Genomic DNA, 16,817 nt, shown 5'->3' with positions numbered 1-16,817 from the left:
TCTTAGCTGCCCAGCCTCCTGAAGCTCTCTTAGCTGTCCAGCCTCCTGAAGCTCTCTTAGCTGTCCAGCCTCCTGAAGCTCTCTTAGCTGTCCAGCCTCCTGAAGCTCTCTTAGCTGCCCAGCTACAAGCTGCGTCTCCTGTGTCCCCGCTAGCACAGTCATTAACTCCACCACAAGCTCCATTTTCACCTCTACCATCGCTTCAGTCATCAGTTCGGTCTGCCACTCAGTCGCCCTTAGCTCCATCATCCACACTACCACCTGTTTCTCTTCCACCACAACCGTCACTACACCCAGCCATTCAGGCTGCTACTCAGTCAGTCATTCAACCCATAGCCCTGCCATTAAGGCACTCTGTAGCCGAGCCATTAGCCGCCCGACCCGCAGCCACTTCAGCCACTCCTCCACCCGTCACACCTCCACTACAACCATCACTGCAGTCTCTAGCGCAGTCTCCTGCAGCTCTGCTTTCCCCAGTGCAGTCTCCAGTGTCCCCAGTGCAGTCTCCAGTGTCCCCAGTGCAGCCTCCTGCAGCCCTGCTTTCCCCAGTGCAGTCTCCAGTGTCCCCAGTGCAGCCTCCTTTAGCACAGTCACCCACTCAACCACCAGCACCACAACCGTCACTACCTCTAGTTCATTCCCCTGTGAAGTCATTAACTCCACCACCTACTCCACTCTCACCACCACCGTTACTACAGACATCAGTTCAGTCCCCTGTGCAGTCGTTTACTTCTCCACCGTTAGCAGCTCAGGTCCCCGTGTGTCCAGCAGCTCAGCTCGCACCTGAACCTTTGGCCCAGTTCCCCGTAGCAGTGCAGTTGTCTAGCCAGCTTAACGTTGAGCCCGGGGTCCCAATTCTCTCTGGCTCTACATCGGCTCCTGCTGGAAGCTCGGATGAGCTCATCCAGCACTCCGCGGCTCCCGTGTCGCCATCTACCTCGTCCGCTGGGGGTTCCAGTGAGCCCAGCCAGCACCTCCTCGTCTCCGCTGGAGGGTCCGAGGGGCCCGTTCAGCCTCCTGTCTCCGCTGGAGGGTCCGAGGGGCCCGTTCAGCCGCCCGTCTCCGCTGGAGGGTCCGAGGGGCCCGTCCAGCCTCACGCCTCGTCAGCTGGAGGGTCCGAGGGGCCCGTTCAGCCTCCTGTCTCCGCTGGAGGGTCCGAGGGGCCCGTTCAGCCTCCTGTCTCCGCTGGAGGGTCCGAGGGGCCTGTCCAGCCTCACGCCTCGTCAGCTGGAGGGTCCGAGGGGCCCGTTCAGCCTCCTGTCTCCGCTGGAGGGTCCGAGGGGCCCGTTCAGCCTCCTGTCTCCGCTGGAGGGTCCGAGGGGCCCGTTCAGCCTCACGCCGCATCAGCTGGAGGGCCCGAGGAGCCTGTCCAGCCGCCACCTGCGACCGCCTCGTCGTCGCCTGGTCCGGCTGCATCCGCCTGTGCTTCTGCTACGCCTGGTCCAGCCTCTGCCTGTGCTTCTGTTACGCCTGGGCCAGCCTCTGCCTGTGCTTCTGCTACGCCTGGTCCGGTCTCAGCCTCTGCTTCTGCTACGCCTGGTCCGGTCTCAGCCTCTGCTTCTGGTCCAGCTTTGGCTTCTGCTTCTGCTCCGCCTGGCCCAGCTTCGGCTTCAGCCTGTGCTCCCCCTGGTCCAGCCTCAGCCTCTGCAGCTCCGCCTGGTCCAGCCTCAGCCTCTGCAGTTCCGCCTGGTCCAGCCTCAGCCTCTGCAGCTCCGCCTGGTCCGGCCTCAGCCTCTGCAGCTCCGCCTGGTCCGGCCTCAGCCTCTGCAGCTCCGCCTGGTCCGGCCTCAGCCTCTGCAACCTCGTCTGGTCCGGCCTCCGAGTCTTCGTCCTCGTCTGGTCCGGCCTCCGAGTCTTCGTCCTCGTCTGGTCCGGCCTCCGAGTCTTCGTCCTCGTCTGGTCCGGCCTCAGCCTGTGCTTCGCCACCGTCTGGTCCTGCCTCGTCTGGTCCTGCCTCGTCTGGTCCTGTGCCCACCAGCCCATGGCCAGCACGCCTGAGACTGGAGGGCCGCCGCTGCCTTCCGCGCGGTCGGCCCCCTGAACTGCTCCGTCGTCTCCTTCGCCGCCGCCGCTGCCTTCCGTGCGGTCGGCCCCCTGAACTGCTCCGTCGTCTCCTTCGCCGCCGCCGCTGCCTTCCGTGCGGTCGGCCCTCTGAACTGCTCCGTCGTCTCCTTCGCCGCCGCCGCTGCCTTCCGCGCGGTCGGCCCCCTGAACTGCTCCGTCGTCGTCCCCCCCTTCGCCATCGCCGCTGCCTTCCGCACGGCCGGCCTCCGGACCAGCTCTGTCACCTGTGCCACCCACCTGGTCGGCCCCCCGACCGTGTGACCCGTGAACTCTTGTGCCTGTGGGCTCTGGGTCGGCCCCCTGAACCTTATTTGGACTATAGTCATGTGCTCCTGTGTTTTCTGTTGTTTTTTGTTTCTGGTCCCTCCGTCCTGGTCCCCCGCCTCCCGCCCTGGGTGGGTTGTTTTCTGTTTTTGTTTTTTCGGGTTTGGGCTGTCGGGAGCCAGCCCTTGAGGGGGGGGGGGGGGGGTACTGTCATGGTCCTGGGCCATGTTGGCCCAGTGTTCTTAGTTTTCTTGTATGTTTGTATTTTGTTCCTTATTTAGGCCATGTTTTCTGAGTTGCCCTGTTGTGTTGTTCCCTAAGTGTTTTCCCTTCATGGCTTTTACCCCCTGTGTGCCCCTCTGTGTATCTGTGAGCCCTCGTCTCTCCTTATGTTTTATTCCATGTTTCCCCTGCCCATTATGTCCAAGTTCTCCCCGTGCTCTCTCTCCCCTCCCTGTGTGCCCTGTGTATTTATGAGCCCTCGTCTCCCTTTGTGGTTGTTTCATGTTTCCCCAGCCCGTTATGTCTGTGTTTTCCCCGTGCTCTCTCTCCTCCTGTCTGAACCTCTGTGCACTTCCTGTTTACTTTGTGACTCTCACGCCCGTACATGTCATGTTCAGTTCACCCCACCCTGTCTCGTTATGATTATCAGTGTCACCTGTGTTCCCCGTGTGTTCCCACTTTCCTCGTTAACCCTCTGTGTATTTCTGTCTGCGTCTCCCTCTGTTCGGCGTGACGTCGTCCCTCATGCTGTGTGGATCTCCCTGTGAGTTCTTAGTTTATGGTTTCCCAGTTTAGTCTAGTTTGTATGTTTGTTCTACCAGCAAATAAAGCTGTGTTTTGAGTTCACCTCCCCGAGTCTGTGAGTCCTGCATTTTGGGTCCAACTCCTGCCTGCCGCACAGCGATTCATGACAGTAACCAACACTAAACTGCCTGGCATTTTCATGCAACCTTTGAATAACACAAAATTAGTATACTTGTACTATGGAAAAGCGCAATTTAATCCGCACATAATTTATAGCTCAAGTATCTGATTTAAAAGCTCTAAAAGGAATGAGGACATTACATGAAAGGTTTAAATTTCCACTTTATCAGATTTCATGTGCCGAGAAGTCTTTACCTCCATTCCCTTTCCTGTGTTTCTTACATCTTTCTCAGTCTCTGACAGTGTCACTTATAAACTTTCTTTTCCTCTCCCTGGGAAATAAAGAACATTTATTTGCATTTTATATTATCTGTAACTTCAAAGAACTTTATTCTGTTTATGCTTCTCGTCCAGCTAAATCCTGAAGTACTGCGACCAACTGCATTTACATCTACACCAGCTCACATGCATGAGAGGAAAAAATGGGCAGTCCTGTGGGATATGATTATTTTCTTATTATTGAGAAAGTATCTCCTTGCTGTCACTGGAGTAACTCCAGACTACAGGACACAAAAAATGAACTCATCGACATAAACATTAACCTGCCTATCAGATTTAAATGCTCGTTAATTGAAGGTGCCAGAACGCCGTTACAGATTGTTCCAGCCCACTTTCACCCCTGACTCAAATTCACGATCTCTTTCTCTGGGGTTCATTTCTCATCCTGCTGAGGTAACCAACTTCAGACAAAAACAGCGGCATCACAGGGTTTATGATCCTGACATCAGGGGAAGGCTTATGGCGTTACAGTGGATGTAACAGCCCAACACGTTCATTTCACAATGGAAAAAATGATAGAGAATTAATGCAGATAGGCTTAAACCTTACCAGCTTTAAAGTGTCGTTTACATGTGAAAAAACATTCTCTGGTAATAATAATCTGTGTACATGAATAAGGGGTTAATGGTTCTCTGTTTGCAATCATTTAGCAAATTAGTTACAAAGAATGAAGACACATGCATTTAATTCTTTCAGAATAATTTGATTGATATTTCTCACTTTGCAAGAGACCTGTGGCTAGATCTCTGTTCTACATGGAACCAACCTGAGTACCTGTCTGTTTAAGGTTGATGTTGTGCCAGTTTTGATCAGAGATGACGGTGTATGCTTTTATAACTAATCATGTTAAATAATCTAAATTGCAACATTGAACAGAAAAAGTAATACTAATTTATTTTTGTTGTGTTCCAGTTGCCTCGTTTTCAGTGTTTAAAATATTTCAGTCCTTGTTGATTCAGCTGTACCTGTAGTTCCTTCTGCTAGCTGTACATGAGGCTTAAAACTGCACATCACACAATACAGGAGGCAGGAACACAAACTACGGTGTTGTAATTGGAAAAGAAAATCAGGCAATAGCTGGCCTTTTCCACTCTGGGTGGGACCGTGATGTGATCTTATGCTGCACATAGCATGAGTCTATAAACAGCAGGGCTCAACGAGAGTGGAAGTTGGTTACCTATCTAAGAAGGTGGTGGTGGTGGTGGTGTACCTGCACTCTAGGCAAGGCAAGGCAAGGCAAGTTTATTTGTATAGCACAATTCAACAACAAGGTGATTCAAAGTGCTTTACAGAGACATTAGAAACAAGAACAAATAAAAAGCATGATTTAAAATTGATTAAAACAAGCAAATAAACTAACTAACTAATTAACAAACAAACAAACAAAACAGTATATAAAATCAAAACAGATAAAATCAGAACAGTAGATAAAATCAGTAGTTAAATGTAAGTTTTGAAATTTAAGCTTAAAGTGTGGATTTGGTGCTTTATTCAAATGCAGCTGAGAACAGGTGAGTCTTCAACCTGGATTTAAATAAACTGAGTGTTTCAGCTGATCTGAGGCTTTCTGGGAGTTTGTTCCAGATATAAGGAGCATAAAAGCTGAATGCAGCTTCTCCGTGTCTGGTTCTGACTCTGGGAACTGATAAAAGACCGGATCCAGATGACCTGAGGGATCTGGATGGTTCATACTGGGTCAGGAGGTCATTGATGTATTTTGGTCCTAAACCATTCAGAGCTTTATAGGCCAGCATCAGAACTTTAAAGTCTATCCTCTGACGGACAGGCAGCCAGTGTAAAGACCTCAGAGCTGGACTGATGTGGTCCACTTTTTTGGTCTTAGTGAGGACTCGAGCAGCAGAGTTCTGAATGAGCTGTAGTTGTCTGACTGATTTTTTAGGTAGACCTGTAAAGATGCTGTTACAGTAATCAAGCCTACTAAAGATGAATGCATGGACTAGTTTTTCCAGGTCCTGTTGAGACATCAGATCTTTTATCCTTGAAATATTCTTGAGGTGATAGTAAGCTGACTTTGTTATTGTCTTAATGTGTTTTTCTAAGTTTAGGTCTGCATCCATCACTACACCCAAATTTCTCGCCTGGTTTGTGGTTTTTAGATGTATAGATTGAAGTTCTCTGGTGACCTGTAATCGTTTTTCTTTGGCGCCAAAGACTATTACCTCAGTTTTGTTTTTGTTTAGCTGGAGAAAATTGTGGCACAACCAGTCATTGATTTCCTCAATGCATTTACCAAGAGCCTGTACAGGGCCTCGGTCTCCTGGTGACATTGTGATATATATTTGTGTGTCATCTGCATAGCTGTGATAGTTTATTTTGTTGTTGTTTATAATCTGTGCCAGTGGGAGCATGTAGATGTTAAACAGAAGGGGTCCCAAGATGGAACCTTGGGGAACTCCACATGTGATACTTGTCTGCTCAGATGTGAAGTTACCTGTTGATACAAAGTATTTCCTGTTTTCTACGTATGTTTTGAACCAGTTTAGTACAGTTCATCAAATGCACACTGTGGGAGCTCTTTCTTGTTCCACTGCTCCCTCCAATATTTCAAAGTGATCCACTGAAAACTGCCAAAAATGACTGGCCATGGTTTGTCGATGCAGTTTTCAGTTAGTGCTGCAAACACAGACACTACTGTATAATAAAATCTAACACTATGAAACTTGAGCATATATAATGTTTTCATATATGTATATATGTGTCACGATCCGCAGTGGCAGACCGAGTGGAGAGTGTGTGGAGGACTCAGGTGCAGACACGAAACTGAGTTCAAACGAAAAGCGAGCCTTTATTTTGGCTGATGACATGTGGGTCAAACAAGGCAGAAGCACAGTGACGAAACTAAACTATAACTAAACTGGGAAACTGGCATTATGATGCCACAGAGAACTATGAATACAAACATGGTGGGTGAGAACACAGACGACGCGACACTGAACACAGCAAGGCTGAGGACCAAATACACACATGAGGTGATATGGGGAAGTGGAGACACATGGGCACACAGCTGACTAGAATGAAACAATGACAACACAGGGGAGAGTAAATTAAATGCAGTGAACAAAGAACAGACTCTTTCAAAATAAAACAGGAAACACAGAGACATAGACATGAAACGAATTAGACAACAAGAGCCACACAGACATGACACATAACGGGTAGGCGCACGAACCAGGGAGACCGAGTACAGGGGAAGATGACAGAAACGACAACATGAACTTGACAACATAAGACACACAGACATAAACACATGAAGGGCAAGGGAGACTTAACACAAGGGTAATACAATAACAAATGAGCTAGAATAACTTAATGAACCTAAACAAACAATAAACACACACACACACACACACACACATATGTATTAAAAAGAGAGCTACTTTAACCTCCTTTTACTTTTACCTCCAACAAGGCATTGTGCTTTTTGAAGGCTGGTGTACAGACTGTCGAGTACAACCAGTACAAAGGAAGTGATTCTAGCATCTGGTGATTTGCCAGAAGTAAACAAATGACTTAAATGAGCATGGCTGGAGCACTTGCTAGATGTGCTCTGTATGACAGGAAGATCAGATGGTGAACAGAAATTACTGATTAACTGGTTACTGGTTAAAAAGCTCAACCCAACATGCAATATCCCAGTTTTTCCAGGAAAAACACTACCTGGGTTCCTACAATATTAATACAATAATTACAATAATTTGGTGAATCTGTTGAAATAAAGTAACACCACCAACAGCATGATATGCAATATCAGTGACACAGTAATAATTCCAGTGACAGCCTAAATCAAACGTGTGGACCAAAGTAGCCTAAATATTATTGAACAATTAGCATTTAAGAATAACTAAACTAACTTAATCTTTGAACTCTTCAGGAGCTTCAGGATATTATCACATAATAATATTGAAAAATATATTTGACCTAAACTGTTTTATCTTGGGTCAAACGTTTGAACCAGCTGCTTAAAGTAACCGTGCCAGTAATTTCCATTCACCGTTTTCTCTTCCTGGAGCGCTGCTATCAAGTGCTCCAGCGATGCTTGGTTCAGTTCATTGTTTACATTTGGGTCGCACATCACCAGCTGCTAGTATCTCTTTGTTGCCTGATTGTGCACGATGTTGTGTGTTTGTCTCAAGTGGTGGAACAGAATCGACTGCAGGAGCAGTTTTCTTGCACATTTTTCAAATCACCGTTGTTCAAGTAACTTCCTTTTAGCTACTAAATCGTCATCTGAGACGTAATATGTGGCTCTTGCTGGCAGACATGCCTGGGCTTGTCTCGCTGTTCTGCAAACACAAGGTGTTGCTATGGCAATGATATCTAAATATGACACTTTAAGACACACATTAATATACCACCACAAGGCTGCCCTTGCTGGCACCCTGTAGCAGCAGATTCACACTTCAAATTAGGTAGTTTTCATTAACAGTAACTGATTGGAAAAGAAGGAAGGAAATGCCCTTTATTTTACTTGCTGTAAAAGATGCCGCTTCCTGCATGTTGCAATCACTGATAAAGCATCGTTCACTATTTTTCTTTTCTATACTGTCAGAAATACCAGAAACATCTAATTTCCTTGAAATATCATCCTATAATTTTGCCCATCCCTGTTTCCCATTTTGAATACTTTAAGATTCCTGCCTTCAAAGACACAAACATATCTCAGTTTGGCACACGCTATGTCATTGTCTAAGTTTCTGGCAAGGTGTGTTGACAACCATGTCTCCCCATTGCAGTCAGTAAGTAACCTTACCTGGTGATGCAAAGGTTGAAGGTTTGAATCTCTAGACTGTCAACAGTGCTGCTCTTCGCACATGGGCGTGTGTTAGGGCAACAGGCACTCACAATCTGCTCGGACTCTGTTTGGAGTACAGTTCCAAGTGTTTCTTTTCTGACTGCTGTAGTTTTTGTCTTTTTGTCATAAAACTCATCAGTTTGACAAAATTAAGTCAGACGCACCTTCAGTCAGTCAACTGCTTAAGTATAAAGATGCCTATTAACACTTAACTGTTAAAATGCCACTGAAAATGTGACAAAGAATTTCACTTTGAACTTGTTTAGAGTGTCAACAACAGCGCAGTCTTTGTTATTCTGATGGCTTTGGGATAATTTAGTCTCAAAACAAATCAAATCTCAAAGCAACCTTGAACTTCTTACATGTTAAATCACTTTGTCAAGTTGATGAGATTTATGTATTTTGTGAGACTCGCTTTTTGGCACATTAAAGATTTCACCTGTTTTCTGAGTTAAAAAAATAATAAACAGCAGGAGGTGTCTTCTAAATAGGAAGACAGTAATATTTGTCAAGAAAGGTGACATTTTCTAGACATTGCTAATAAGTCAAAGACATTCTTCAGCAAAGATGATGAGACGGATGTGTTTTTCCAAGTAAATCTAAATGTGTCTTTTTTTGTTGATCCAGGTGCTACTTGTTGGATGGGATCTCTAAAGGAGCCTGGCTGAACCGCTCAAGCATCATATTCGCAGGGAATGACAAGTGGTCTGTGGATCCACGTGTGTCCATAGTGTCCAGTGTTGGAGACAAACATGAGTACAGCCTTCAGATACAGAAAGTGGATGTAACTGATGATGGCCTTTACACATGCTCGATTCAGAGTGAGCGTAACCCACGGCCAAAGCTCCTCAACCTCATTGTAAAAGGTGCGTGCAGGCCATGCGTGTTCTTTACTTTGTCTGTGTGTAGCATATGTATATGTTGGTGATTATCATAACTTACATTGTTCCATTTCCAAGCATGCACGTGTTTCAGTTGTCTGCACATATCTGCAGTTCAATTTTGGTTGTTTAAATCGTAGGCGCAGAGTTTTCAAGCATCACAAAAAGCGAGCTGCAGCTTCCGTCCTGTGCCTTTTTCTGATCTAACACCTTATGTATTGCTCACAAAGGCAAAGGCTTGAGAAATTGCTTCGGTGACGGGAAACCGACATTTTAAGGTACATTGTATGCCCGCAGGCCATGCAGCAAAAAGCCGGTTGGTTTAAATTACTGGAGGCAAAGTAGCTTTAATCAGGCCTATCTGGATTTTGTCGCAGCAGGCAAAACAAAAAGAGATCCAATTCTGATAACTTTTAACTACATCCTGCACTTGCTGATATGCTATATATGCACTATGCATTGCTTAGCAGACGATAATGTTGTGAATTTTAGTTTTCGACACAAATGTGCTGGCACTGAGCTTTTTAGAGGTTGTCTGCATTGGGCTTTATCTCGGGCAGCGTGCATTTTTTTAGGGATTTTAATGGGCCCACCCGTGTTATGTTTCTTTTCTAGGCTGATGTGAAGATTTCATTAAAAAATGTCTCTCTCTTAATCCTAATATTTATTTCACAACATTGTCTCCTGGCCTACATTCACACACACACACCCCTCGGCAGGTATCAGATTAATTGAAAATGCACAACAAATTATTCTCATTCTGCTTTAAGCCTAGCCAAGTTAAGGATTAATTTATGAAAACATAATGTTGCACACCTCCGCACAAGCAGCACAGTATTAATAGAAGAGGTGAGGGTCAGGAGCACTGAAGTTTGAGCAGTGATATGTGAAATGTGCAAGTGGAAATAGCTCTCCAGCTGGCGTCTCTGTTGTGACATATGGAGAGAGCTTATGAAAATTCTTTTCAGGCATGTGATCCTACCTGCAGTTTGATTTGTTTGTTGTGAGCCGTAATTGAAAGTATTTGTTTCGCCTTTATCCACGTTAAACTGGTACAAGAGCACTAGGGTTTGGAAAAGAAAAAAAAAGAGTCACATCAATTCGCAAACAGCACGGACGGCGCTTCTGTAAACTGCTATCCTGTGAGGTAGCACTTTTCGCCGGGGATAAGAAGAGTAGTCAAAACAAATCACTGTTTACCTTCTCAGGTGTCCGTCCCTGTTCAACAAACAGCACAACATGAAAGCAGCGCGCTTTTAAAACAGTCTGTTTCCCCAAATTTCTTAATCTGCTGCCTGTAGTGTGCAAATATTAAACTGTGTGGGCGTAGAGCGGCAACTAAGGTTGGTTTCGAAGGTACAAAGTGGTGTTTGAACAATTGTGCTTGTTTGGCTGCTGATGAGAGCGCATTCACTGTACTGCCGTTCAAAAATGGCCTTTGGTTAACAATCCTAACAATCCTGTCGGTTTTAAAGGGTCACAGAATTTAAATGCTATACTCCTGGTACTTTTTTATAGGTCCTATTTTGGAGGACGGACTCCACCCCATCCATTTTCGTGTCAGTCCACAAAGTACAACGTTTCATAGAAAAATCTTTTAGTTGATTGTAACTTTCTGGCAAACCTGCAGACAAAATTGCAGGTAAACATCAGCTATCTGAGTGAAAGTTGGAGGCAAAAACTGAAATCAACAGTGAAGTCCAGGTTTTATTCTTACATATAAGAACACGTGAAAAATATGAGATTTTTTCTGTCAGCGTGATATATTTGGCATCAGTAAATCTCAAACGGAGACAGGATTAGAAGAAAGTGAAAGATCGCACTGACTTTGTGGAGCTGCACCGACACAGCTCTGCTGATCCGTCTGTGCAGGTTAGCATAATAAAGTTACAGCAGGTGGATAGATAGTGCATAGAGCTACAGATTAGATTTAGTGTGTAACCTCCTTCTTGGGCCGGTTGTTGTCACTTTGCTGAAAAACTTTTCTGGTTGAAACTCGGCCTTTCCGATTCTGCTGTCGTCACCTTCCTGTTTGTTGTTACCTGCGTCAGCTGTGACCACATCACAGCCCCATAACTGTTCATGCTGGCGCTTGACTCCCTGCAGTCTTCTTCTTAATGATGGATGTTATGTGTGCTGAATCAGTGCTGATGTAAAACAGAAGAAGTTGAAGCGTTTTCTCCAGAAAGTCTCATCTTTTCAAGCCGTTGTAGCAGCTTCCTGTCTATAATCTGGGAATCTTTGAGCTTCACTCATCTATCAATTAAAAGGTGGTAAATCTGACCTACTCGTACACGCGGGTCTCCACACCAGCCACTACAGCTGCGGCGTGTGCCTCAGGTAATTAAAACTAAAGAGTGCACGGCAAGCTAAAACAACATCACAGAGTGGGGCGTGCCACCATTCACAAAGATGACAACAGCAAGCAAAAACAGGTCAATATAATTGGCTGTGCGAATGCAAGCAGAAAAAAACAAGCGCCCTGAAAGTTTGTAGTTCTCCGGGCAGCTCCCTGGTGAGCTGGTACCCTCAGAGTCATGAGAAGTCTTTAGTGCAAATGCACCTTATCTAATTTCTTTTTAATCTCTCATCAAGAAATTGAGCGTCCATAGCCTCACTTATTGTTTGTTAATGAAGATAGGCTTAAACCTTTAATATAAATGCAGAGTTCTATCAGCACTTGTCAACTCCTCAGAGCACCGCAGCGCCTCTGCAGTTATAGCCACTGTGCTATAGCTGAAAGGTCACAGGGGCAAATCCCGCCTCTGCCAATGTGTCCATCAACAGTCTTGAGTCTTGTTAGCGTTTCCTCAAGTGAAAGCATACACCCCCAGACGCACGCACACACCAACACAAGCACACAGGCGTTCGCTTCCTCTCAGCGAATGATGAATTTACTTCTAGAAATGTGTCTGTTCACTTTAAAGAGATTCCTCAAACTGGCCTTGAATACTGATTTTATAAAGTAGATCACATATCAGTAAGATGGGGCACGAAACACTGTTCTGCATGTCCCTTCCTGTGTAGGTAATAAAAGTGGCCATTGGCATTCAGTTGCCTTTATTAAAGGTTGACGCATCAAACTTTTTCTGAAAAGTACATTTTCTGCAGTTTTTTTTTTTTAGGAAAAGTCATTTTGAAAAGGCACACAGAAGCTTGAAATTGTATTATATCTGTAAGCTCAGTAATACAGAATGATTGTGCTTCTTATGTTGAACTTTTAGGAGCTGGAATTTCAATGAGATCCATGCAGTAAGATGTGTAATGCAAATTTTTAATGGGGGGGTGCAAATGGGCACTGGTATTAGTAAGACTGCTTGGGGTTAGGTACCAGGAGAGAAAAGGTCAACACATCCCTATAAGTTAGGGCTAATTGCTGGTCAAAAGGTTATAATGAAAGCACCTTTGTCTGGAGGTTATAATAAGAAAATCTCATACTTTTTTTACACTAACCTATTGTGTTCACATTGTTGAATTTGCCCCATTGAGCAGCCGTTATAAGCAATTCTAGGATTGACTAGAGTGGAGGGAAGAGAGTGAAGACTGCTTTTATTTGCTGATATTCACATGGACAGAACGCACATAGCGTTGCTTTCCCTGCTCGGGCCACATTTTACAGGTACACCATGTTTCTGAATATGTATGTGATAAACTGTAATCAGCTGCTTGGCAGGCAGTAATGTGAGCTGCACGACCGTCATGTTTTTGTAGGCGTTGGTTTTCCGAAGAACAGTTTGTAATGGGAATCTTACCAGGGGTGTTGTGGGTCATGGCAGCTCCTCACCACTGGCCATATGGCCACAATCAAACCGAAGCTAATGTGCCAGCTGTCAGCTGCATAATAAGTCTTGGAATGGCTAGAATTCCTGATGGATGTGACATAATGGCTAAGATTTGGCAAAAGTTTGACCTACAAATAGCAACTGTTGTTCGCAAATGTAACATGTTGACCATCAAAGTCAGTGATGTCTGAGAACTGCATTTTATTTCACATAAACAATAACGAGGCTGAACAGAAGCTGTTTAGCAGAGAGCCTGCAGCTTCGTTAAACCTGTAGTGTAGGACAAAGACTGGGTAGTGATAGCAGAAAACAAAAATATCTGAACGCTATATGAAGGGATGTGGTCACTGTTTCCTTGATGGATGATGAGCGGACGATATAATCATGTGAAAAAGTGTAAAACATGGAGATCCCTAAATGTACTATCAGCTTTCAGTAAAGCTTGATGGCGTTTTGATTGTGTTATGTATCTAAATCTGTTGAGTCATCAGGCAAATGGACAGACAGCTCTGTGTATCTGAGAGGGAGCTGCAGGCAGGAAGTATGCTGAAATACAGATGACTACCTCCAGCTGATGAATGCCGATAGGCATGTCTTTGACAGGTCGCTAGAGCTTGTTAAAAAATTTGGTTCATTACATTGCCAGCCATTCTGTCCCAAAGCATATGTGTGGTCTTCTGGCATCTCTGCCATTTTACACCATATTGTACTTCAGTTCATTTTCTTTGTCAAAACTGTGCACTGGGAAACCTTACCTGTCACTGTGTGGTAGTTGTGTACACATGCTTAAGCCCACTCATCGAGAACAGAGGGATTTCTTTACAGATGAGATGTAGCAGAGGAGCCGCTCTGTCATGTTGCAGAGACTTCTGGGAGCATGCTGTTTTTTTCATCTGCTGAAATGAAAGGGAAGACTTGCTAAGAAAAAAAAACAGACACTTTAATCTGAGCTTTTCAGTCCAAGCATGCAACATTTATTAATACCGCAACACAAATGTTACAGTTGACTTAAAAGGATTTCATGGCGTTGGATTTTTTTGGGGCGTTTTTACTTTGCTTGACGGTGCACCATGGATGAGTAACATGGAAAATTGGAGCAAGAAGGGATTACTGCATGAAAATATGCAATGGTCTCAACTCATTTCAGGTGCATGGTTGGGTCTTTGAGTAGTTGATCCACCGAGCAATTATGCTTATCTGAAATGAATATCTTTGTCTGCAGTGCAGGGAGTGGCTTTCTTGCATCCGGTCATTTACAGATTTGAAAATGGAGATATTTGAATATTTCACCAAGCTGTGGGGCAGAAAAGACGAATGCTAAAATACAAGCGAGGAACATTTGCCAAAAGTTGGACATTTTTAAGGGACAGCTTGTGATGGAGATGGAAGTAATGTTCAACGCTTCGCTTCATAAATCCTTAAAATTCACCAGTCCCTTAACAATGATGACTTGGCAAATTGAGAACCCACTGAAAGTTTGTAACTTTGATAAATATGTAAAGCTGTTTTTGGAATTGTTCTACTTTTTTTCTTCTTTTTTAAAAAAACTGAATCTCCATGTGTTTCCTTTTTAGTCGTCTCTCGCTCAGCAGAAACCTTTACATTATTTATGGCAATGAGAAATAACGTCAGTTTTATACGAGCGGATGAAGACGGAGGTAAAGACGAGAATTTTTTTCCCTCCTTCTCTGGAGTCGCATCCCTCGGGATTTCTCCTTACCCGAACCTACGGCACCAGGAATCTCTAGTTATCGTCACGCTTCTTAATGCATGAATCACATGCTGCTCTATTAGAGGCTAGAGGTGGGATATGACTTTGCTGTCTTCTCTAAGAATCATTTAATCTCAGTGTGACATTTATCCCCCTCAGAGACCTTATGTCACCTCAGCAAATTAGACATTTGCATCTGTGCCCCTCCCACCCCCCATAGCTTTTTTGCAAACGGCGCCCCTGATAGGTGGGTGGAAAAATTGTTCAGAATTGCACTGGCATTACAGCTCAGAGACACACAACGCCGAGGGCACCGTCTCGGCACCACATTTTCTCTTTGTTGTCATTGCACATGGAGTAAGCTCAGTGCGCCAAAACAAAAATAGGAAGATGAGAGGACTGCGGGTCTGTCGGATGCAGAGAAGCATATTCATATTCCACAGAGTGATGCAAAGATTAAACTCAGCTCAACTCCAGATCTACTTTTTTTTTTTTTAAATTGAAATCACAACAACAGTCCTCTGAAGGTGCCAGTGCCCGCTCGCCCTCTCTCTCTCACGTAATCTCAGCCAAAAGCAGTGATCATAAGGCCACAGGGGGTCTGCTAAATTACTAAAGGGTCCCTGTTTTCCTCCAGGTACTTTTGGCACAGGTGCTGAGCAGTTAGACCATTCTTCAAATACTCGACTTAACAAGATTAAACCAAATGGGCTCTGCCTTGTGGCTGTGCACTGATTATTGAGTGAATGCGAAATGCTCTGACCATGAAGTAACTAGTTCATGTGAACCCTGCTGTTCTTCCTCGTCTGCATATTCTCCTCTCTCCATCCCGCTTACACTAACTTAGCAGCAATCCCCCCCCCCCCGAACAGCATCTGATGCAGGATACTGAAAGATTGGCATCAGGCCCAGCCCGCCCCTTCTGTACATCACATAAGCGGCCTCCTCCTCAGCCGCCATTCTATTCCTCGCTCTCGGTTAATTAAGATTGTAGATGTGATAATGCATTAAATATGCACAGCACCTCTCATCTAAGAATATCTTGTCACAGCGAGGAAGGGGAAAGAAGCATACTTCCTTTCACCATCAGTAGCTGCTCACACAGGCATTGGAAATGCATTTCAAGGTTTCATCACCATGAATTTGTTAAGAGAAATCTTGTTCACATAATGCAGTATGTCTAAAGATATAGGATTTCATGTGGGATTTTACATGTTGCCCTGGCGTGGTGTATTGCTTCGTAGGGGTTAACGTTTTTCAAAAATGTGAGCAGTAATCCTGTATGTGATGAAAATGCTTTGGACATTAATATGGATCAAAGCGGATCCACAGTGAAAAGTCGCCCACGCCCATGGAGTGAGTCAGCCTGGAAAGAGTGTTTCACAGCGAGAAGAGAAATGGAGGGTTAAACCTCCGGTTGCAGCTCCTCTCTTTAATGTCAGCGCAGAAGCAGTGTGTAATTACATGGCATAAAAAGACCAAGCAAATCGCAGTTTATTCGTAATGTGCTATGATTCTGTCAGTCTCATTAATTGTTGGGTGCTTTTAAAAAAAATATTTCATTTTCTCGTGACCTGAGCCCGAAAATACAGTCCTGTCAAGCATCGCTAAAGCACCTCTGTGACAAAATCCACACAGCGAATGCCTTTGCGTTGCCATTTCTCCTTCACTGACTGTCACAAACTCCACTTGAGTATTAGTGACATCGATGTTATAAAATTTACACGTAATTGCAACCTAGCTCTGCTTTGCTCTTGATTCAATTTCAAACAGATTGCTCCCACTGCACATATTGGTTAAACAATTTTCCTTTTAAACTCGATGTCAAGTAGCTTAAAAAGTTTAAAGTTAACTTCTGCATATTTCAGTGAAACTGAAACACGGCGGGACATTTTGTCAACAGTCGATGCAGCTTACCTGAAGATTAAACTGAATGCTGCTATTAGATTAGACATTTACTCTAATAGTCTACAAGCGTTACAAGGAATGAACAATCAGAGGAGTAATTTTCCTGTATAAGCAGTCATTTCAGCCGATAAGGACAGAAATGCAGCTTTTTTATTTTTAAATGAGTAATAAACATGATCTTTATCTCT

The 16,817-nt window shown here is 44.6% G+C and overlaps 1 protein-coding gene across 2 annotated transcripts in view; it reads left to right on the top strand.

Annotated features, from left to right (window-relative positions):
• Nucleotides 1–16,817, top strand: part of negr1 (neuronal growth regulator 1) — a 181,500-nt gene that overhangs the window by 61,038 nt on the left and 103,645 nt on the right. For both annotated transcript variants that reach the window (XM_004561477.5, XM_004561478.6), the window contains exon 2: nt 8,975–9,213. In XM_004561477.5, coding sequence (XP_004561534.1) covers nt 8,975–9,213 — 239 coding nt within the window. The remainder of the gene's footprint in view (nt 1–8,974; nt 9,214–16,817) is intronic.

The sequence above is a fragment of the Maylandia zebra genome, linkage group LG15, assembly GCF_041146795.1.
Source record: "Maylandia zebra isolate NMK-2024a linkage group LG15, Mzebra_GT3a, whole genome shotgun sequence".
NCBI classification, from domain to species: Eukaryota; Metazoa; Chordata; class Actinopteri; order Cichliformes; family Cichlidae; genus Maylandia; species Maylandia zebra.
The sequence above is the reverse complement of the archived record's forward strand: the minus strand, read 5'-3'. Positions and strand labels throughout refer to the sequence as shown.